Source organism: Cyanistes caeruleus, chromosome 2 (assembly GCF_971803275.1).
Source record: "Cyanistes caeruleus chromosome 2, bCyaCae1.hap1.1, whole genome shotgun sequence".
Lineage (NCBI taxonomy): Eukaryota > Metazoa > Chordata > Aves > Passeriformes > Paridae > Cyanistes > Cyanistes caeruleus.
The window spans coordinates 119,437,877-119,461,349 of NC_141702.1; the positions used below are offsets into that span (position 1 = coordinate 119,437,877).

Here is a 23,473-nt window from a genome sequence, read left to right on the forward strand (position 1 = left end):
TTCTAGGAAAGTAAAGAGCCTCCACCCTGCTAATGATGGCCCAGGGGAGGCAGTGTCAGGAGGCAGCACTTGCTGCAGCAGAGAAGAGCCACGGCTGCTGCGGCACACGGCATCGAGCAGCCCCAGCCCAAAGAGATCAACCCAGCCGAGGGGGAGGAAGGAAGCCTCTCCCGCGGGAATGCAGCTGATTCAGGGAGGGAGGGGAACAGCTTCGCAGGGAAAACAAACCACCGAGCTGCTCAGAACCCCGATAATGTCCATTCATTCTCCAGAGAGGATTTGCAGAAAGACAGGAAGAAACATAAACAGAAAGATGTGTGGTTGGAATCACCACTTGAAAATGACATTTCACAGCGAAAAGTCAGGGCAGAGTGTCTCAGAAGGTGATGGGGTCCTTGCACTTGGTTTTTCCATAACTTCTTTGCCTCCCTCCTCCCTGTTGAATGCTCATGGCCAGCTTCAGAGCTCCCTCACCAAAACCCCACCAGAAAAAAGGTAGAGGCAAAACAGGGACCATTTACTCCTCCATATTTTTTCCTTTCACACTTCTTTCCACAAGAAAATGGCATAAACTGTATTTCTCCTCACTTCCCTTATTCTCACTGCCAAGAGAGTATTCAGCAGTTCTTGCCCTGGGATTCCTTTGCCATCCCAGAGGGAAAGCTCCCTTTCCATTACTTGCTGCCACTCACTGGTTCAGCCTCTGCCAGAGAACAGTGTGCAAATGAGATGCTGCACTTCAGCCACAGAGCACCACATTCACTCACAACAGGACGACCCAGGAGAGAAATGAAGAGAGAACAAGGAGGAAGCCATTTGATAAGGCATTAATTAAATGCTGATGTGTTTAATCTCCCCCTCTGCTCTCACTGCGTTTGAAGGCAGTAGAAACCAGACTGGTATTTCCTAGGAATCTCTCTATACAAACACTTATCTGAGGTAGGCATTCCCTACAACAAAACTTATCTTCATGATAACAGACCAAAGATCCAACTAATTCACCTGGCAGCAACTAAAACAAGGGGCAAGTATGAGGTAAACTCAGTAGTATTTTCCCAAATGCTCTCCAACAATCTGTGGCTCCTGAACTCCCTAGGACATATGTTTCCATGCATTTAGCATCCCTAACAAATTGTTTTTTCACAAACCTGTCCAATATCCCCCCAAACACATCTAAGTTGCAGCATACATAATGCCTGAGGCAAGGAGTTCTACAGCTTCACTACATGTAGCAATGGAGATTCACTTCTTTTTGTACTTGTGCTCATTAGGGGCTCCTTCAAGCTTTACCTTAGCTGAAAATCTATTAACTGAGTGTGCATATGAGAAACAGTAATTCTTCCCAAAAATCATGTAAATTTTACCACGTTATTCCACAATTCCTGCAGGAAATAGGAGAAGTAACACAGAAACAACAAAACATTGGTGGGGGGAGGAAGCCTTGGCAATGAGGAAAGAAAATAAGGTGACTGTGGTGCAACAGGTTATGTATGGTATCAGTAGAGAGAATCTGTAATTCCTCCTTTAAGGACCCAAAGAAGACTTCTAGATAAATTTACACATCCTCTGAATTTTGGCCAAGTATCTCAGCAAGTAAAGGATGTTTTAAATGACAGCCCCCCCATATCCTGACTGCATGCTTGGAAATGTTTAGATGCCATATTTATTCCATCAGGCTCATGCAATCAGTTACACCCAAAGCTGTGCTCCAGAGATGCCCATTGCAGGCTGCAGCCTTTGAGTAACGAGCACGGAGGTCCACGGGCTCCCAGTTCTGCTTAATCCACCTCCCACTTGGGCCATTCCTCAGCACAGACAGGGAAGAGCACAAAGCTGTCCACCCTTTTGGATGACTCCACAGTCCTGATGGAGCAACAGCTTGGGGCACACACTGCAGTTTAGCCACCCACACACATAGGTTAATGCACTTTTTGATGATTCATAAACCCAGATCTAACAGCAGAATCGAGGCTTTTGTTCATTATTTTGGAATGAAACATCCACTAACATTTTTTATAGATGACTGTCAAGGCAAAATCCTGGACTGCAGAATCCTGCTTATCTGAAATGATTTTCAGCTACGCCCTTCAAGGCAAAGCCATGTCTATTAAAAGAAATACAGAAAATCCCAAAATCATAATCCTGGAACATTCAGCTGTGTACTGTACTCCATGCAGTTCATTATGTTCAGATTTTGCAAGGATCCTCCACACAGAAAATGCTATTCCTGTGCTACATAATCCCTACTCACTACGGACTCGTTAAGGATGGATTTGTACAGTCTTAACTGCAAATTCTTCTGCTTTGGGGTGTCCTTGCTGAGTCTTTAATAACAAAGCTTTGAAGTTTAATTACTCTCTTAGCAGCTGCAACCATTATACTTGAGATATATACAAGGCGAGTAATAAGGTCGTAATGTAGGAGTTAACTTTAATCAAAAAGGGAAAACACGAGGAAAGTTTTACTCATCAATGGCTTTGACAAAATTAACTTTAGAGTCACACACATCAAGGCCAATTTTCAAATCAGTGGAATCTGCCCTCTTGCTCCTTCCAGCACGTTCTATCCAATGCCTAATTACAAGAGGCAGAGTTGCCAGTCAAGGGGGGCAGGGTGCAAGAAGATTCACAAGTGCCAGGTCACTTTGCTACTAATATAATGGAAAAAACATGTGCAGAGCAGCCACCCAGAAGTGGAGCTGCCCACAGCATCCTGAAGGAAGAGTTACATCAGGAAGGAAAGACTGGCACGACTCCTGTGATGTGCAGAGCCAGAGTGAGAGAGCCTGGACACACAAAACTGCTCTGACATAGAGATATATTGCCATGCTCCCTTTTTCAGGCAAAGGGAATGATTAACAACCCATGTGTCAGCTACCAAGGGAAGCATTTCCAGAATATTTTCTATGATTGATCAGCTTCTTCGACCTCCCCACCGAACTGAGACACCCTCAGAGCAAAAGCGCTCGTGTTTGCAAAGGGAACACAAAGGAAGGCACTGGAAATGCAGATTCAACTAGAAATCTCCTTTTCCATCATTGCTGTTGTTTGCCTGTTGACACAGACACAGTTTTAGGTGGTAATGTACACAGATATAAGTAATATCCCACCTGGATCAATTTTTCTTACTCTGCTTATTATACCATATAAATACCAAATACAAACTTCTTTTTTTTTCTCCTGCCATTTTCCAACCTATTGTGGCAGCCAGGTTATTTTTAAATATATATTACCTATTCTATTGGTTCTCATCAATTTATATTACAGATGAGCCCTTACATTTATAACTACACCCCTATAAAAATCAATGCTGAAAGAGTGTGAAAGTTGCAAAGTCCAGGCTCCAAATGCCATGAAGTGGCAAGATTCAACTTGTACATTTTACACACTTAGGAAAAAAGTTGTTTCTACCTCACTGGTTTCTACAGAACACGAAGGGGAAAGACATCAAGTATATTTACAATCCTTTGATACAAATAGCTGATGTAATATAATGCCTGCTGTCCATAAAAATAAATAAATTCAGCACTTCTATATTTTTTTCTAACAAATTCTCCAAATGTCAGATATTTTAAGAAAACTGGAGTGTTTTTTCTTTCTCAGTGCAGTACCTACAGTTGATAGGGTACTTGTAAATTCTGAGAGACAAAACACAAGGGTAAGATGTGATTTTATCCAATTTATCCTGACTTTATAAAACTAAAAACTGCCCTCTTTGCCATCTAAATACATCATGTCTGGTCTCTAAGCAGAGGAAAACACTGACAGAATTTAGAAACTGCTGTCATCTAAATATTTCTGTAGAAAAATCACAACAGTCATATTCTCATTATTTGATAACTTGATTTTTCTACTTCCAACCTCCCTCCATATCAAGATACTACAGAGAGGTTTCCAAACTTGCTGGCTGAGAAGAAGAATTTATTATCTCTCTGAATCATTAATTTCAGGCTCCAATAAATACAAGGTCATTAGTGACGTGCTAGATTATATCCCATCCATGAAGTTGCTAAATCAACAGGAGGAACACGCTCCAAATCACCCTGGCCAGAGACCACCAGGTTTAGAGGCTCTGCTGAGAATCCATCAGCGCTGCAAGGGCTCCAAGAGCTGCTTGTGCACTGTGCTGGCTGCGACTGCAGCCACGGAAAGCTCCGGCTGCCTGTGCCAAAGCCCTTTACGCAGATGCACAATTGGAACTTGTAAATGACATGGAGAAACAGCTAAGGCTCATGAAACTCCAAAACATTTCTGCTTCTACCAGTGTGGTCAGCAGGGCTGTAATTTCTGTGAATCCAGCATCTGGGCTTCTTGGAATTTACCAGCCCTGCTGGCAGAGCAGTCATGTCTTTTAGCTTCCATGCGGGTAAGAACGAGGTTCAAGGAACTTACAACTCCCCAGGGCAACTGGAGGAACCGGCAAATTCAGTTTGACAGATACCTGGTGTTTGTGGGGCTCTGCCAAGGCCGTCGGAAAACGGCTCCCGGCTCCTGCCGCTCGCAGCTTTGCGCGGCTGAGCCGGCAGAGAGCTCCACTGCAGGGGTTCCGCTCCCCCTGGAGCAGGAGAGGCAATGGCTGTGCTGGGAAGCGAAGTCATGTTCTTGGCTCTGTAGCTCCAGGGCAGCAGGAACTTCCTGAGACATCCGACTGCTCTGTCTTCTACCCGATGCCTGAAGGATGCTGCAAGTGTGGTTCTCACGCAAATGAACCCCTGCAGGTAGTCTGGGGAACATCCTGGACACAGACTGTATCTCACACAAAATAAAAGACACCCGAGGAGCCAGCTACTGCTTCCCATTCCAGCCTCAGAGCAGTTCTGCAAGGCTTGGTGAAAGGTGAAGATGTTCCCAAGCACAGAGCAGTTGTTTGCTCCTCTGTTGAGTGTTTTTCTTCGGTTTGAGATACCCCCAGACTACCTGCTGAACTAAAATCAGTGAGAAGCACTAAACCACAGTAACACAGGGGCAACACTGAACCCTGGAAAGCCAGGTGGGGTTAGGGGGATGGGACAGATGGGAAAAGCAAGGAAAACAGCACCAACTCCTGGATATGTTGTACTGTGTGATGTGGGACAAAATATCCACATGAAGGGACAGATGTAACAAAATATTCAGGAAAACAACACCTACTCCTGGATATGTTGTTCTGTCTGATGTGGGACAAAATATCCACATGAAGGAACAGATGTAACAAAATACTAACAAATTACTATTTCACTGTTGTTTCATGTGTAGTAGCTTCAGCTGTCACGTGCTTCAGTCTAATCTTCTATGCTCAGAAGTCTGATAAGGTTTAAAGGCTCAGGCTGTCCCTATAAGAATATTACATGTACATCAGTGGAGTGGATTATGAGTTAACGTCTATGTGAATTGACATGATATTTTAGTCCCTGTCCATAACTGGATAACTGGACTTGGTCATCCCTGGAAGTTTCCATCCAGCTTGCCTCCAAGTGTCTATAAAATCACTAAGCAGTTTCTGCAGAGCATCTGCATCTCCCTGCATCAAAAATCAGCATCAGATACTACAACCAGACTCTGAATTCAACCAGATTCAGGACAGACCAAAGAATACCCTGACCAATGGATCTGAGCCACAATGTCTCATGTTAATAGGAGAGAGTATCCCTTGGAGGGGAACAGTCATGGAGATAATCAAACATCAGCCCACCAAGGAAAAGCTTTTGTCTCATTCACAGCAACTTAGAGAAGGCCAGGATTTTCTGGAGTGACGTCTTTGACTCTTGGCTCCAGCACCATGCACTGACTTCCTGGTTCCATGTTCAAAGGGGCTCCTCCTCACTCCTAATCCCAGAGATAACCTGCAGCACCTGCCTTGTGTATCTTACAGAGAAGCCTCTGCAAACAGAGCAGGTGCCACCAGAAAGGTCCAGACTAGCTACAACTGCTCTGTGTGTGTGTGCAGGTACGTGTCTGTTCATAGGGCTGCCCATATTTCCAGGGCTTCTGCACCCACAGAAACTGATTTTTGTCTTCCAAGCAGCATTGCTTTCATTAAGAGCAGAACATAAGAGACTGTAGGAAACATGAATAGGAAGGAGTTATGCCTGATAAGCATGGATAAAGGGAAGCCTGACTGATGAGTGCTCCTTAGACTCTGTCCACTGACTTTCCCAGAAGTCCTACCTCTCATTTGGGTCTTTGAAGGTTCTGCACAGGCAACAAACATTGATCAAAACTCTTTGCCTTCAATGTTCTCTTTGCTATTCCTTTTATCTACCTTGATATCAATACACACAAAGAAACTTTTCAACAAGAGCCTTTCATACCCTTCCCCTCTGGATCTCACTCTTTCCTCTCACACATATCCATTGTCTTCTCAAAACACTGGAGTAAGGCAGCCCCTCCCAGACTCCAGATTCCAGATTCCCTTGTGGTGCACCCTGTGAATCTGAAACAGTCTGGTATTCCCAGAACCTGAACCTTAAGACAAATGGCTGTATTTAGGATTCCTAGTCTTGCCAGGCTCAGATTCTTTTCCTGAATTTGTCTTGCACAACTTTAAGCAAATGGAAACAGAAACTATATTTTGCACAGAAGATGAAGATAGAGCAGCAGCCTCAGAAAACACCATACCAGGACAGGAAGGTTGAACCCTCACTAAGCAGCCCTGCTGCTGCTAAGATCACAAGGAAAGACACGTCTCCAGGCATTCTCTAATACTGTGCTACCTGTGCTCCCCCCAATATCATAGAGGGACTGGTAATTGCTTTGGCAAGGCAACAGCTGAAGCCTCACACAGGACACAATGTTTGTAGCTAGCAGCTTGCTACATCACTTATATAACTTATTCTTTTCTCTTCCATGCCATGTTAAAGAGGCAAACTGACTTAAGGGGTGTGGAGGGGACTTATTACCACAGTTTAAACAAGAGGAAAATTACTTTAATTGCATGTGTTAGACTATGCTGGCACTCCACAAAAACATTATCTCCCTTTTTAAGGTGAGTCTGCTCAGACGATTCATGATTTTGGCTCATTTCACCCATGAACACTCCTTTCCTCATGACCTAGAGCAGAAGACTTTGCAAACTAGAAGCGAAGAGGATTAATGTGGCATGCAGGGAAGAGTTCTTTCCTCTGGCTGAGAAGAACGTTGGACAAAGCCACCAATTCAGCAGTTCCAGACTAGGGCAAATTCTGCTGGGTCTCACATCCCCTCTTCTCCGCCGCTGCCCCTACATTTGAACTGTCACCACCAAGTCGTTTGGGAAATACTTGCACGTTCCTGTTCGCCTTCCAGCCAACCTCCCGCGAGCGCTGGCTCCGAACCCCCTCAGGCCGCCACTGGAGGGCAGCACTACATTTCTACATCCTTATCTCCCCGAGGAATTCATTTCACCGCATTCCAACACAATGGATCCACAACTTATCACTTCGGCTCCAAACTCATAAAAGCCTTCTTTGTTTTACAGCCAAGCACGGTGATGCCATTTAATTCCCCACTTCGCCGTGCATTTTTCTTTGAGAAGTTTGGAATATCCCTGCGTGCAGGGCTCAGAAGGAACTCTGCTGAGCTCTTTAATGGAGATCCATTGAGGAAACATCTCTTTATTTTGCCAGGGTGCTGTTTGTTTCCATGGTGCATTCCCAATCTCACAGGCTTATGGTATTTTCTGCTGCCTGTAAATGCATATGCTTTAACCAGCAACAATAGCAAATCGTCTAAATTCACGTTTTTAAAGGTCAGCATTCTTTTAATGTGCACGTTTACTTAAAACCACAAATCTAAGTTAAGCAATTTTCACCCAAGAATAACTGGATGGTTCAGATTTCCTCGGTTTTTTTTTCTCTTTCATTTTCCTGCTATCAACTTCCCTATCATTTGGATAAATCTCCACCAGTGTTAGACGTGAACATTTGCATTTACACTTGCTTGTTTGCACATTTTCCCCTGACTGCTGCCAGTGGGGAGCACAGCCCCACTCGCCACATCCTCAGTGGCATTCCCCGGACAAGGACCCAGGGATGGCAGCTCCACACTTCCCTCACATTTGGCTTCAAGTGCTCATTTTGGGGGAGGGCAGCCACAGATGTGCAAGGACAGAGCCCAAAACATCCACCAAATAAGCCCCCACAGAGGTTCTGCCATCCCACCTTTTCTGTTGAAATGACTAAACAGGCAACGCACCACGTTACCACAACTCTCATTTACTTCATCTGATAAATCCCCCTAATTCTGGTCTCTTGCTTCTCAGAAAACTCTGCCAGGGGCTGCAAGGATTACTGGGGCTCCAAAGCCAGCTGTTAGTATTATGCCACCACAATCTTGGGAAGCACGGATTGAATTTCCAGCTTCTTTGGTCCATGGTCCCACTTCTGACCCCATGCACATCCACCTCACAAAACTGCATGGCACTTGGTGCAAGGCAAAAGGGAATTTTTTCTGGCACTGCCATATTAAATTGCTATGAGAACACCCTACTAATAAAAACAATATGTTGTACAAGTTCCTTTTCCTATTAGAAGCCCTACAAGTCAAGCCCCATAACTAAATACTTGTACTGGAAATCTTCCAACCATGACTGGAAAAACACGCTGACACGAAAGTTTATTTTATAAGACACCAGAGGGGTCACTTCCAGATTAGACCAGATTGAATTCTCCTCACATTTTGTGAAACTCTTCAGGAGATTTGTTGTGGCATTCCACAGTTCTCCAGTAAAAATAGAAAAAAAAAGAAAAAGAAAAAAAAAAAGGCCAAACAAACTGTATAGAGGTTGCATGCAGATGCAAGAGTTGAACACTTCTTTTTAGAAAATACCAACCTACAATAACAAATAATTTTGCTATTCACAAGAGAATCATTGAGTATTGCAAAACTTGATAATTACTGATTCATGACAGATTTAGGAAAAACATCAGCTTAAGTAATCAGGTCAGGGCACTGCTGTTGACCACAGTGTTGGCAAAAGAAACAGTTTCTGTCTTCGTATCTTTCATCAAAGTTGAACATTTTACAGTATTTAGCTTTTAGCACTTCATTGGTCCAGACCAGTAAACAACTGATAGCTTGAGAAGTAGAAGTTCAATTGTGAGCAAATGTCTCTACTTAGTATTATCTTACAATTCACTTACACCATTCATATACTTTTAAATTCAAGCTAGTAAAATCACTGAGGATCCCTGAGAGCTCTAATTTATTACTGCTGTTAATAAATTCACCAGATGATTAATCCCTTTTGCAGCCTGTCACCAAAGGTATGCTTTGTCACACATTGCCAACTGGGAATAAAGATTTCATTCAGTTCTCAAGATGGACAAAAAAACAACACTACCTTTTTGTGAAGGAAATGTGTGTGAACTTCATTTCCTCCTGGAAAATTAGGAGTTTTTCTCTAATAAAGATTACTGCAAATAAATCCATTCCACTTTCTTCCATGCTTCCCTGATATTTTTGCCTGACACTGGAAGTCATTCTGAAAAGGCAGCAGTGCAGTGAAAAAAGGCCTCCTGACTCCAAATGAAGTACTGTGACAGCATTTTTCTCCCTTCCTAAAATTCACACTAAAAATCCCAAATTTCTAACAGTGAGAAACTGTTAATCCACACCAAGATTTGTTTAGCAGTGGGGAGAATCCTGTCCTTCCCTTTCATCTACCAGTGCTAAATCTGACTGACACAATGAAGTGTCTAAGTTAGTGTTACTGTTCTAACACCACACCTTGCCACACTTCGGGCCTTCCTCACAGGTACATTTCCTGCACTGTAGCAGGCTTTTACTAAATAATGACAGCCCTGCTGGAGATGAAAGTCAATTGAATGAAGAATCTGGAGTAATCCTACCCAAAAAATGACACTGCCATTCTCTGCATGGAAGTGTTTTGTTGTATTATGTGACTGTTAACTTTGAATCATTATTAGCTCTAAAGGAATGTTGTAAAGTCCCTCAATCCTCTGCCTTCAGAGAAACAAAATCATATTTCTGTTTGTGCTTTTAGCTAATGTCCTTTTGAATTCACTGAAGGAAAGCATGGGAAAAACATGGAAAGGCCCTTCTTAATAACTGCAGTGCCACAGTCCTGAGGCCAAAGCCACCTCCTCTATTTTTGTGTCCTTCCTTTTAAAGCAGCAAGGAATTTACAGGACCTGTCCCCAAAAGCCACGTGCACAGCTGCCCACAAAAATGGAACAGGCTCCCAACCCATGGCAGTCAGACCACACAAGTTTTGATGCATCTCCAGTGCAAGGCAGAGAAAGAATCTCACCCTTAGTCCTACAGCAACAAGTGCCAAAAAAGCTATTTAATAATCACACAATCAAAGAATCTGCTTCAACAGACTTAAGTCATCCATCTTCAGGATGACATATTTCCATGTGTCCACAGCTTCCTCAGAGATACCAGTCAGGAGCTCCAGTAACATGCAGACATTTGTATATTAAAGGCCTTCCTGAAAGATTTACAGATTCCAGGTACTTAAAAACTGAGACAGGTAATTAATAACTCAGCCACAATTTGCTGACAAAATGTTGAACCAAGGGCTCTCCTTTGATTTAAGCTCAATCAATTCTGCTTTTTCTGCTCTGGTGGTTTTTTTCAGAGCTGGAATTTCTATGGTAAAAGCTCTATTAAGAGATCTGCATCTGAAAAATGAAGGATGAACATAAGCAGAAATGGCCAAGCCCTAAAACTCTGACACATTCTAAGTATTGCCTCTAGAAGTCAAAATTTCTACAACCACAGCTCACTGTTTAAAGTGCTGTTGAACATTACAGTGAGAAAGACACTTTTTTCCAAGAGAAAGGGAGCTGAAAATCAAAATTTTTTTGTATATTAAATGGGATAAAAAGTAATAAATAGGAAGTCTGGAAATAAGTGCTAGTAAGACACTGAGTAGGTAAATCTACTCCTCTCCTCTGACTGATGAAGTACACACCTCTTGCTCCTTTAGTTGGGATTTTATAAATGCATGGAGAGCCATGAGGACAGAGCAGTGCTCCAGCTGCAGCTTGGTCTGCACAAAGCATCCAGCGCTTTTCTTAGAGCATCTACAGCTCCTTTGCCTGTTGTTCACTGAATTCCTGCTCAGCTAACCTCTGTCACCAGCCCTGAGGAGCCTTCTGCAGGAAATGGGAGTCTGGAGCAGCAAACACTCCCTGGCTGGCAGAGGAAATGGCAAACCACCCACTGATGAGGACAAATCCTCACTTGGGAAGCTCTTGGAGCGTGCTCCATGCAGCACCTGACAGCCCTGGGAGCCACCAGGCTGCCTTGGGGACACGAGGCAACACCTCAGGCCTTGCTGTGCGGCCCCCAGAGAGGCACATTTTAATATCTTAATCTCCAGAACTGCATTTACGACCTGCAGCTGTGGTGCCAAAGAGGCCCATGGCCCCTGACACACTGAGACTATTGTTGGCCAAAGAGAGCTCTGGGGCTTCTGGAGTGATGTAAGAGAGTGAACTGAACTGCACTGGGCTGCAGGGACGGGGATTGGGGGGTTTTTGTATCCATCGGGTTATTTTGGATCTTTACCACTTCTAAATTATAATAATTCAAGCACAGTAATAGATGAATGAGCAGAAATTAACTTGCCAGGGCTTTGGGCTTCCAGGGAATGAGAACTTGAACTGATTAATTAAAATAAGAATTCCCGTGTTACATGTGACTTGAAATGAATATCTAGTAAGTGATGTGTTAGTCTATGACACAAATGACATGTTGGGGCTGTCCTGCAGCCTCTCCACCTCAATGACTTGGAGATGTGGTGTTCCCACTGCCTCACTCCCAGAACTGAATTTTTCCCTGATGTGGTTAAACTCCTACAGAGCATATTTTGGGAGCATACAGGGTTATGGGCGTTTCTGTGCCAGCTTTTCGTGGTATCATCTTCCAGCCTTTTCCAGAATTTTGATCCCTTTCAACCACAGGTATCTGCAAAGAGGGGTGAGAGGATAACCCCATCAATCTCACAGAGAGGAAAATCCCCACTGGTATTTGGATTCTACTTTCTGTATGACAGCTTAAAGACAAGCACTAAGCTTAATATTCCAGGGAATTCAAATGCTCTGATATACATCCTGTAGTATTAACATGCAGATATTGAGCAGAAAACTTGTGTCCCTGGACAATAATTAATAGGTTAACTGGGCAGGCTGTTTGCCAAGTTCACCTCCACACGATATAAACAAAAAATGTTCCTGCTTTTCCCCTATCACTAACTCTTTTCTCAAAAGAGAAAGAAAGGAAAATTCAGAAAGTTCAGAAGATGCTTATTTTTTAATAATTATTGTTTAAAATATCTACTGATCATGCTATTCCTGAATTGTAAAAAAGCAAAACAGTCCTTAGCAAGAGCTCTGCCTCACAAATCTGCTCTTCTAAGGTTCTCTTTCCCCACAGCATTTCTGAGAGGTCTGTTTGGTTCTGCTGAAAGGTCACAGCACTGTCACACTCCGGTTTAGGCCCACGAGGCTCTGCAGAAAGATCTGGGTTAAGGGTTTCAAATATGAATGCCTGCCTTGAAGGTCTTTAGCACTTTCAGACAATCAGCAATACTCTAAGTCCTCTTAAGAAAGGTTAAATTATTCAAATTAATTCTCAAAATCCAGAGCTAAATACAATGCTGGAAAACTGCAAAAATGAAATCTAGGGCTTGAACAACCTGCTGGAGTTGAGCTGCCAGTCAGAAATCCATGCTGGTCATAGTCAGGTATTCCATTCATACCAACCCACATTTACCCTTCTCAGAACTGACAGAGGAACGAAAATGGATTTCCTACATGGAGGGAGGATAAGGAGGGCACAGAGTTTTTACTCATCCACACCCATGAATGTTGCAGTAGATGAGTTCTGCCTGATTCTCCTTTCAGCTGAGGGGATGCTGAGGTGCCCACAGCAGGCCTGAAGGCAGCCTCACAGACAAGAATCCAAACTCCTGGGCTTTGAATGGGATCTGAGTGCCCAAGACAATCAATCCTACACAGGTAAGTGAATGCAACCACCCCACTTCCCTGGGCAAGAGTCACATCTTTTCCTTGTTCCATAGAGAGTGTACCAAGAAATAGATTCAGTGATTTGCACAAAGCTTCACAGGAAGCCAAAACTACAGCTGAAAGTTGTCTCCAACATATTCTGGGTGATACTGGATTTGAATTCTGGTATTTTCATGTTGCCTCTTAGCCAGAGCAAGGAACTGCACTGACACAGTTTAATCAGAACAGTACATATTCCAGCTAGGATTTTGAATATCAGAAAGGCTGTCTGCTCCTCAGATGGGTTACATTTCTGGGAAAAAGTTCTCATTTTAACCAAATTGGCTGAAACCTAGTACAGCATCAGACTTCAACTCCTATGCACAGCAATGCTGGTTTTCCAGAAGAAAAAGGAGAAGAAATGACAACTCCAGTGTTACAAAAACCACACATCTACACTGATGAATGTTTTCTGGGCTGCTGTTTCTCTTATCTGGCGTGAGAAAGAGAAAAAAAGAGAAGTAAAACCACTGATAGAGAATGGAAAAGAGTTGCTGCACAGTATAAAAAGATGGAAGAAGACAGAAATACAAGCTAAAGAGAGGAGGGATATTTAAATTGCAGATACAATCTCTCAGCAAAAGCAAATTGTCACAGTGCAATTTAAGCTACAGCCCAGATTTGCCATATCTGAAATTCTTATCACATCAAAGTGTCTTTACCTGTACAGTTAATCCATAACATCAGATATTCTGGGGTTGTGAGGAAACTTGTGTAAGATGGATCTCAAAGTTACAGCCTTGAAAACACTGAAAACCTAGAAAACACCCATTAACCATATTCTCTTTTTCCAAAGGGAAGCCTAAAATCAACATCACCCAGGAGTATCACCAGGAGAGGTTTGCAGTCCTGGAAAATCCTTATTCCCTGAGAGGCAAGAGGTGATGAACCACACATGGAAAGTGAAATGGGCTAATCCTTCCCCCACACCATCACACCCACATTTCTTGTGTCATTTTCAGCTGTATCTGAAAACCACTCACCCTTCCAAAACCCTTCAATTCCCAATTTATTAGGACTGCACAACTGCACCAACAAAAAAGATGGACAACCTCTGGGGATGCCTTTCTCTCTCACTCACTCACTCACTCACTCACTCATGTTTCTTTTCTGACAAAGGACTCCAGTGGGAATAGTCACCACCTTATCTGGGCATCCAAATTTCTGCTGGAGTCCACAGAAACACACAAAACACAGGATCACATCCCCATAAATTGCAGCAGACAAGCAAATTGCATGCTTGACAAATTGCATGCAGACCACAGACTTGATCTTTAGCAAAAATCAAAATAAAAAATGGCAACAACGTTATACTTTAATATCCTTAGAGCATTGTTAGACATTTAAAAATGAAAGCACGGGTTAGCCCAAGTCAGCCAGAGGCCTCAGCACAACAAAACCCAAGCAAGATCTCTCATACAGGAGATAACTTGAAGAAAATAAAGGCTGAAATTCTACTACTAGATTTTTCTAATCCAACTCTCATGCCTTTTCTTTGTCAGTTTTCTCTAATTCTGTGTTTGCATCATCTATCACTTATGAATTCTACTGCAAAGAATAAACAAATAATAACAATAAATATGTGTACAGAATGAATGGGAGGATTAAGCAGAAAGAGACAATTTGTTCTCTATCCATTGCTACTAACATTTTGATACTTATTACCTTTTTGTCATTTCAGCACCTGTGATAAAAAAATTAAATGGTGAGTTTTTACCTCTATGTCAGCTTTCTATGAAAAGTGAGAGTAATTTCCCAACACAGACTTTCTTTCAAATTAAAGTTACAGTACAGTAACACCTCATGGCACATACAATATGCTCAGGATACCTCCCTTGAAGATAAATAAACTTGTAAAATATTACCTCAAATAAAAGTTTAACATTTGTCATGTTTAATCAGCAATAAAAAAATCAGACATCTAATTCTTCACAATTTATCCTTCACCAACACTATGTCACTTCCAAGTTGAAACATGGAAAAAAATTTGACATTTGCAGGCAGCGTGGCAGAAAGGCAGCCTGCCATGTTATCAAAATAATTTATGTTCTAAAATTCCTGTGAGTCCAACATGAAAATAACATCTCCACCATTCCAGCTCTGAGTTTAGACAACTCCAGTGTTACTCGATATGACACACTCAGGGACAGAAATCATCTTAAACTGACACCGATGGTCCCCCGAGCTGACAAACACGAGTTGCTAAAACTCTCCATGTGCTTCATTTTCCGTTCCAGGGAGCGATGTTTGAAACAGGAAAAGGGGGTCAGATCTGGGAGTAGAAGAGATTAAACTGCAGTTTTGTTTTCCTCCTTTTTGGGCTAACCTCTAGTATCAATCTCAGCCTGCTCTAAATTATGTCCAGCTGTCTGTTGCCCCCAGGGACAATTCTAGCAGCCAGAATTACTTGGGAGTGCAGTGACATTTTAACCACACACAATCTTCCTTCAGCCTACCTATCCTTGGGTTTTTGAGGACAATGGGGGGTGGCAACACATCCTGCCAGGAAGAAAAAATGTGAACATTGAAGTCGTAAACACATTCGAGCTAAAGAATTTATGAAAACTGTGGGGTTGAAAGAAAGCAAAAACTGAGATGTGACAAAAAGTTCACTAAAGCAGTAGGGAGGGAATAGAGTGCACAGTTTTCAGAAGGAGCCAAAAGTAAGGAAAAAAGGAAGATTAGGGACCAGCCTGACAGGGCTTCAATTGTTGCAGGGGTTGGGCTCAGCAGTGCCAAGCTGCTCGTGGCCAGCATGGAAGGAGGGATGGTTTGAGCACTGGGACATCTTCAGGCACCCCAGATATGTAAATAAATTGTCCTTCAGCTCATTCACATACCTCACACTCCCATCAGCATTTCCAAGCGTTTAAGTGCTGCTCTCCCGCACCAGGCAAGTTTCCAGTTGTCTCAGCAGGGAATATCTCAACTACCAAATCATGGACTGAGTCTCCTACCTCCATTTGAAGGACTGACAACCATCCTTGGCAGAATGGGGCATTTCAGCAAATGTGTAACACTGGCTGAAGCCAAGGGAAGGGGGTCCCTGCTCAGCCAGCATTCAGACATCCTCCAAAATGATGTTCCTGCTGTTCTCTGCTTTGCAGAACATCTTTCCAGAGGGAAAAAACCCAACTGCAGTCCTGTAATACAGGCAGTGTTTTCCTATGTGGTAACTTAAGACAAGAGTTTTAAAAATTTTTACTTCATCCAGAGCCCAACAGTTTAAATTCTGTTCTCTTTGCGTGGCATGGATGAAAATGCCACAATTTAAATGACAATGCAGAACTCACTAAGTAGTGTTGCCAAGCAGATAAAAGCAATTATGATGCTGTTTTGCATTAATGAGATTATTAAAAATACCTTCATTTCTTTCTACAAGCAAGAAAGAATAAAGTTTAAAATAGATGAGGGACCACATCACAAATAGGAATCCAATTTACACCAACAGAAGTGAACAACTCAGAGCCAATCTAACACTGTGAAGCTGTATTCCTAAATAATGAAATGCAGGCTTTAAAGGAATCATTTTGGAGCAGGAGAATGTGTGTCAAAAGATAGCCCATTAAATATGAAATAAATATGCACACAAAAGTACATGCAAAATGTCCTATAATGTAGTGAACTTAGATTTTCTTTATTACACCATGTTGCTTCTTCTGTTCTTTATTTACCAGTGAGGTGTGTGGAATGTAAGTACATTTTCAGGAGTCCCACTTACCTGTAAGCACAGAAACTGCAATGAGGGAGGGAAAATCCTGCCTTCTCTCACAAGCACCTAAAAAATAAAAGACAGGCAACATATGGTTGCAGCTACAAGTATTCCAAAACTACCAGCTTGGCTGATTCTAGAACAGATAAGAAGATTTGATTCAGAGACAAAATTAATGAGCACTATACGGCCGTCCAAAAAAGAACTCATGCTTTATGTAAGATCAACTATAATTTAATGTTAAGAATGTTAAGGGATTGTATAGGAAAGCCATTCTCTAGGCCAGCAGTGTGAGAGGTCAGCAGCCTAGCAGGACATTTTTTCAGCTTTCCAGTTTTCCAGGCCCTTCAAGATCTAAATTAAGGAAGCAAAAACTTATTTTAAAACTAAAGACCTCCTGTTGAACTACAGGAACAGAATAGAGTTGCTCTGTGGTGTCACAGGCCCCCCAGAAGCAAAACTGGAGAATTAAATAAAGATCTAGCGAACACATTTCTGGGCACCTTCTCCTGACCTAAACACTCCAAAGCTTCTAAATCCCTGCAATGCCTCCTCATCCTTCCTTCTATACATGAACCTTCCCCCTGGGTGTGGAAATAACAGCATTTGACAGCCTGAAAAGGTTTTTAGAAGTGATGATTGCTGAACTGAGGCCGTGCTGAGGAACAGGCATTGCCTTGTGGAGGGCTCCTTGTGGCTTCCATCTACCAAAGTTCTAATGGCCACAACACATCAGTCCTGCTATTTTAAATTTCTAGGGGAGGTTTTGATTAGATATTACTGAAAAAAAATGTCCAGGAAAGGGTTGCAAAGCACTGAAAGGGGCTGCCCAAAGCAGTGGTAGAGTCACCACCCATAGAAATGTTCAAAATTGTGTGGATGTGGGATGTGAGGGCAAGAATATTGGAAGTAAATTCTGTTTGCAACCAAGCGAAGGGAAAGAGATCTAAAGGCCTTTTTGTAAATTAATTTTCTTTCAAATATGCTCGTGTTCAGTGTTTGCCTTGCATAATGCATGTCATGGAAGGAGAGGAAATTACACAAGCTTGGACTGGGGAAAAACCCAGTTTTCCAGTCTCATTCCCACATCTGGTTATAGTTATAATTGAGAACACGGTAGCGATGGACCCGATAATCTTAAAGGTCTTTTTTCCCCAACCTCAACTGGCTTACCCAACTTAATCTGCCTCACGACAGACCCCAAAACGACGGCCGAGCTGCGCTCCCTCGAAGATCCCGACGGGGACACGGCCAGCCGGGGCACCCGAGCGGCGTGAGGGAGCGGCTCCGGGGGCCGCGGCCGCCTTCCCCTCACGCTTCCCGCGCAGGGCGGCGGGGCCGTGCCCGCGGCGGGGCCGTGCCCGGGGCTGCCCTCACGGCCCCAACATGGCGGCGGGGCCGGCAGGGGGCGCGCGCGGCGCCGGCGGGACAGGAGCCCGTTCTATTTAGCCCGGGGCCGGCACCGGGCACGCACCGACAGCGGCGGGGGAGCGGCGGCCGCCGGGCACGGACAGACAGCGGCTGCCGGCAGCGGGACATCGGGCACGGCCGGCCGCCGGCGCCGCACGGCACCGGGGGGAAAGACAGCGAGCGGCCGTCGGTGCCGCACCGACACCTCGGGAAAGACAGCGAGCGGCCGCCGGCACCGCACAGGCACCGGGGGAAAGGGAAGGAGCGGCCGCCGACACCGCACCGGCGGCGGGGCAAGGAGAGCGAGCGGCCGCCGGCGGCGCAGCCTCGGCTGCGGACGGGAGCAGCGGCCGGCGCCCGGCCGGTCCCGCAGGTAGGAGCGGAGCGGAGCGGAGCGGGCAGCGCGGGCGGCTCCGCGCCCGCCGGACCCGGGCAGGGCTCTGCCCCAGCCGGTCCCCGGCAGAGCCCGGCAGGTGGGGGGTGTCCCCCACGCCTTGCTTTCAACGAAAAGTTATTTTTCCGCCCCAAAGCGTGGCCGGCCGGGCAGTGCCGCTGCCCGCGCCTAGTCCGGCGCTGCTCCCGGTGAGCGCTGGGGTGTTTTAAACTCCATTGACTGGTTATTTCCGCCCCTCTCTCCCAGCTGGATAAAACCCCCGGGCTGGGAAGCGCGGCCAAGCCTCACCCTCTCCTTGCGGGAGCGAGCGGGCAGCGCCCGGCCGCCTCTCCCAGGTAGGGGCTGGGTGGGCTCCCCGGGCAGGACCCGCTCCCGAGGGTGCCGCAGCCTCTTCCAGCAAAGCAGACCGCTAAAAGCATTCCTGCTTGATTTGTTTTTCCTTTCTTTCAAGGTTCACGATGTTGACAGCTATGTTCTTGGCTGCGATCATTCTTATTACAGTACATTCGCAGGAAACTGAGGAAACCATAACGTACACGGTAAGGTTTAATAGACTTGGAGATAATTACTGCTTTGCGGGGATTCTTTGCTAAATGACCCTTAAGAAAAACCGAATTTCTTGCCAATGTATAGCATGTGCTACAGAGGTCGCTGAGTTTGAATGTTAACCATAAAATAAGCTGTTCCTGCACTCAAACAGTGTTTAAAAGTTTAAGTTAACAAGATTGAGCAAAATACATTACAACTGCTTGTTTGGAAAAAATTACCTATGTACTCAGTTTGAAGGACTGAACAAAACTAGGAGGTTTTAGTATTTTTTCAATCCATTTTCATAAAGGCAGGGTCCCTAAGACCTTCATTTGAAATATATGGAGTTTGACAGATAATTAGGTCAAACATTCTTTTGTGTTTTCTTATGGATGTTTCAAGCTGTTTTTAACAAAATGTGAGTACTTCCAAATTTGGGGCTCTTAATGAAGCATCTGAATCCTGGAGTGATCATGGGACTGTTCTTTTCTGAGCTGGTTTTGAGCAGTGGTTTTGCATGGCTTGATAAAATTGTTCAAGAATACTGGAAATAGGTTCTGCTTGCAACCAAGTGACAGGCTAAGAGATTTAAAGGCCTTTTTGTCAGGCTTTTTCTTTTCAATCTGCTTGTGTTCAGTGCTTGGCTTGCATAATGCATGTCATAGAAGGAGTGGCAATTACCCCGGCTTGGGCTGGGGAAAAACCCGCATTTTCACATCTGATTACAGCTGTAATCCCTGCAACTTGCTTCATATGGGTGGACCTCTGGATATGTGCACACACATCAGCCCAATGCCACACAAGCAGAAAATTCTGCACACATGCAAAAAGTTAGAGAACCACAGCCAAAGCCCAGGATTGTGTCTTATACAAGTAATCCCACTGAAGTCAGTGGGATGGCTCAAGCAAGTAAATATCGCAGAGTTGGACCTTCTTGTAGAAGTCAGGGCTTAAAGAAGCCTCAAGTGAGCATCAGGAAGTCAGTAATAAAACACTTTAACACTGGGCTTTAGCAGCATTAAGGTTTTAAAGGCTGGGAGTAGTTTTATTTAGAGGCTTCTGTGATTTACTTTTTTTTTAGAGTCCCCACATATAAGGGGAAACTGAAGAAGTAAGTGCCTTTTGAAAATCTGTGCTAAACAGGGATCCCACCCTCCTTCTTTCTCACAGTTATTATATGAGGGGGGGTTTAATTATGCAGCATTTCACATAATTCTGATTATACCAATTGAACATTTCCAGCAAGCCCACGTGACTTGGACACCTATACTCCATTTTCAAGGAGGTCTTAGCCTTGAGGTGCTTCACTGATCCTTAAACGCTGATCATGTTAAATGGAACAAAAAAAAAACCCCAGCTTTGGGAGGTTTTTGCTCTTGGGATGCTACTGTTTCTCATGCACACATTGTATCCACGGAGGGCCAAATCCTTTGCTATTGTAAAAGCCTTTGGCTGCAGTAATAGATGGACTTGGCTCCTTGCAGTTAAACAGACAGTACTTCTGTTGTGCATTAACAGGAATTGGGTGATTCAGTAAATGCATGAATTAGCTGTTTTCCTTTGGGCTTGCCTTTTCATAGCTACAGTAACTTTGGAGTTGTCAACTCAGCATGTAGTCAATCCTTTAGAGAGTGTCCACTTACCCCTTGGGGAGGAAAACCCTTCCAAGCTACAACTCACTGCCACATTTCACAAATCGCTGGTGTCACCTGCAAGAGAAGAAAATATTTTCAATCCTCCTGCTGAGTCAGAGTCTGTCAGAAACAAGTCCCTCAAAATAACTTGAGGACAGGACCTTCAACAAGTGGATCTTGGCATCAGAAAGTCAAGTTTGTCACTTGTAAGTCCCTCAGCAGCAGAGGAGTTGCAATGAGATTTAGCTTGCTTGACTGTGACTAATTACATTAGTCAACTCCATTCTTTTTTTGTATAGGACCATTAAAGTAATACCCTGAGCAGCCCAAGATGAACCTACACAGCACAGCCTGGTTAATTCAATGATATTTTAATATTTTAAATGTTTCTGCTGCAGTTGGTAGCACCATGATGCTTTGTTAATCCGTCTCTGTAATGGTGACCTGAGATTAAAATGACTGCCCTCTGGATAATTTAATGTTTTTGGGCAGAGGAATAATGAAGATGCAGAACAGACTATTTAAAATCTTTCCAGAACTTGCTGGTGTGCATTGATATGAATAGTTGCTGAGTATAGCCTTGTTTGAATTTTGCAAAGTCTTGTATAAATAAGTAGTCCTGCTGTTATAAACTCTAACCGTTTATTTTGTGTCTCACAATATAAATTGTCCTTCCTAGACTGCAGTCCCTGGAGTCACATGATTAAAAAGCATGTGAATGAATTTCCAGCTGTCATGGGATCCTTCCCCATTGCTAGAGTGCTAATGGGAGAGAGGATGAAGTCCAGGGGCACAGAGTCCCCTTAGTCCCTCTGGCAAACAGAGGCTGGGAATGAAAGAGATTCACCTGTTGGAAGGCAGGGAACGAGATCCAGATTTCAGAGAAACTTGTTGCTTTTCATAAGGAGATTTTCATTCTGGTCATGCCAAAGATCATCCAAGGATTCAGCCAAGGAGAGATGGAATAACACAGGGCATAGGACAAGGCAAGGAGAAAGCAATGGTTTTCTCACTTTGCCCCCCAGCCTGCTCACAGCAAACAATATCTTGGGAACTTCGAGACAGAGGCGCTCTCTGTGTATCATGGAGTCACAGAGCAGTCCGAGTGGGAAGGGACCCGACAAGTTTTGCTGTTCCTGCACAGCAGTGCTGTAGCAATTGCCATTTTTCTAGCCTTACCAAGGTATTGCATTTCCCTTTGTGTCACAGGTTGAGCTCACTGAATACACTTGACTGTTTTTCCAAAACAAAGAATCCCCAGTAACCAAATTTATTTCTCTTTTTCTCCACAGCAATGCACAGATGGCTATGAATGGGATCCTGTTAGGCAACGGTGCAAAGGTACAGTAAATAATTTTCAAAGACAGACTTGCCACTGGTATTCTTTAAGTATTCTCACTGCACACCCCTGTTTTGGACACGGAGGTGTGCGTGCATGTCTCGTCGTGTTCTTTGTGTTAATGGCTCTTGCAGAAGGTTCGACTGTTAAAAGCATGACTTGTGTTGTTGCTAACCACAGATATTGATGAATGTGAAATAGTCCCAGATGCATGTAAAGGTGGGATGAAATGTGTTAACCACTATGGAGGATACCTCTGTCTACCCAGAACAGCGCAAATTATTGTAAATGAGCGAGAAGAAGCAGCAGCTGAATCCACAAGTGGTCGAAACAGCGTCATTCGCCGGACCCCGGCTGACCCCCAGCGCGCCCCTCCCAACCCAACCCACCAAATCCAGTGTGCAGCTGGGTATGAGCAAAGTGACCACAACGTGTGCCAAGGTAAGCCAGTGCCTGCCTCGGTCCTGCTGCCCTTGCAGTGGCAGTGGGGGTGACCACAGAGCCAGGGGAATACTGCCTGTAGCCCTTGCACTGACTGGAAGGGACTCTTGCTCCATTAACGCCTTTAAAGATACAAAAATAAAACGCGTGATTGTCACCGTTGTTGTTCAAGGTATCAGAATGTGCAGTTTGTTGCAGCCTTACAGTCTGTTCCATCTATTTTGGGCTAACATGTTGAATTAATTCTGTTGTCTGCAGCTCCTAAAAAAGCCTCTTAAAACAACCTGAGTTGCATTTTGTGTTGTATTAAGTATGTCTAGGAAAGAAAGTGCTCTGAAAAGAGTGGGCAATGCAGCAAGGCATAAACAATTTGGAAAGGTTTGCAGAACTCTGTATTTTTCAGCAAGCGAATGCTGAATGAACAAAAAATAACCACAGGATGAACTTTTGTTTAGAGCATGCTGCAGTGCAGAAGGGTCCTATATTTTTAATTGTGGATAAGGAATATTCCTCCAGCAGCAGGAACCCAACTTCTGAACAGCCTGTGCTCTTCTGATCTCTGTGGAAGCAGCCCTAGGCAGACCCTGCCAGTTCACTTCCAGCCCTAGCCTGGCCACTCTTTGAAACTATGGCAATGAAGAGCTTTCATCTGAGTGTACATACACCACACACAGTGCCAAAAGTTCTCAGGGCATTAGCAATGTTAATTGTATGCATTCAGGAACCAGCCTCACCAGCACTACTGTAAACTAAGACTGTTTCATTTATTATTTTATATAAATAGTTTACTCTTCTACTTGCTGAAGTAACAAATGTTTTGGCCATTGTTTTGTTTTCTTTCATAGAAATATATTCTACCCCTTGCTCACAAACTTGCTTTTCAAGCACATTGGAGGGACACCCGTGCAAAGAGAGGGCAAAACCTGACCCCATTGTTCATCTTTTCCACTTTGTGGCCTGCAGCAGTATAATCACATAAAATAGTACTTTAGGGACTGTAATCAGGGCAGGCTGTAATACA

At 43.9% G+C, this 23,473-nt stretch overlaps 2 protein-coding genes across 48 annotated transcripts in view; one reads left to right on the forward strand and one right to left on the reverse strand.

Annotated features, from left to right (window-relative positions):
- The window catches only part of CCDC85A (coiled-coil domain containing 85A), a 218,928-nt gene that overhangs the window by 136,668 nt on the left and 58,787 nt on the right, over nucleotides 1–23,473 (reverse strand). For 31 of the 46 annotated variants that reach the window (XM_086875015.1, XM_086875012.1, XM_086875042.1 and 28 more), the window contains 2 exons: nucleotides 20,682–20,747; nucleotides 16,716–16,772 (listed from right to left, as the gene is read on the reverse strand). The gene's annotated coding sequence lies outside the window, so the exon portion shown is untranslated. Of the gene's footprint in view, nucleotides 1–16,715; nucleotides 16,773–17,879; nucleotides 18,123–20,681; nucleotides 20,748–23,473 lie in introns of those variants that run through there. The other 15 variants (XM_086875051.1, XM_086875055.1, XM_086875054.1 and 12 more) reach the window with 11 other exon arrangements.
- Nucleotides 18,201–23,473, forward strand: part of EFEMP1 (EGF-like fibulin extracellular matrix protein 1) — a 45,595-nt gene continuing 40,322 nt past the window's right edge. Inside the window, exons 1-4 of one of the 2 annotated variants that reach the window (XM_086875065.1) lie at nucleotides 18,201–18,489; nucleotides 18,962–19,049; nucleotides 21,965–22,013; nucleotides 22,192–22,452. In XM_086875065.1, the coding sequence (XP_086731191.1) occupies nucleotides 18,969–19,049; nucleotides 21,965–22,013; nucleotides 22,192–22,452 (391 nt within the window). In that variant the 5' untranslated portion in view covers nucleotides 18,201–18,489; nucleotides 18,962–18,968. Of the gene's footprint in view, nucleotides 18,490–18,558; nucleotides 18,846–18,961; nucleotides 19,050–21,964; nucleotides 22,014–22,191; nucleotides 22,453–23,473 lie in introns of those variants that run through there. The other variant, XM_023923086.2, reaches the window with a different exon arrangement.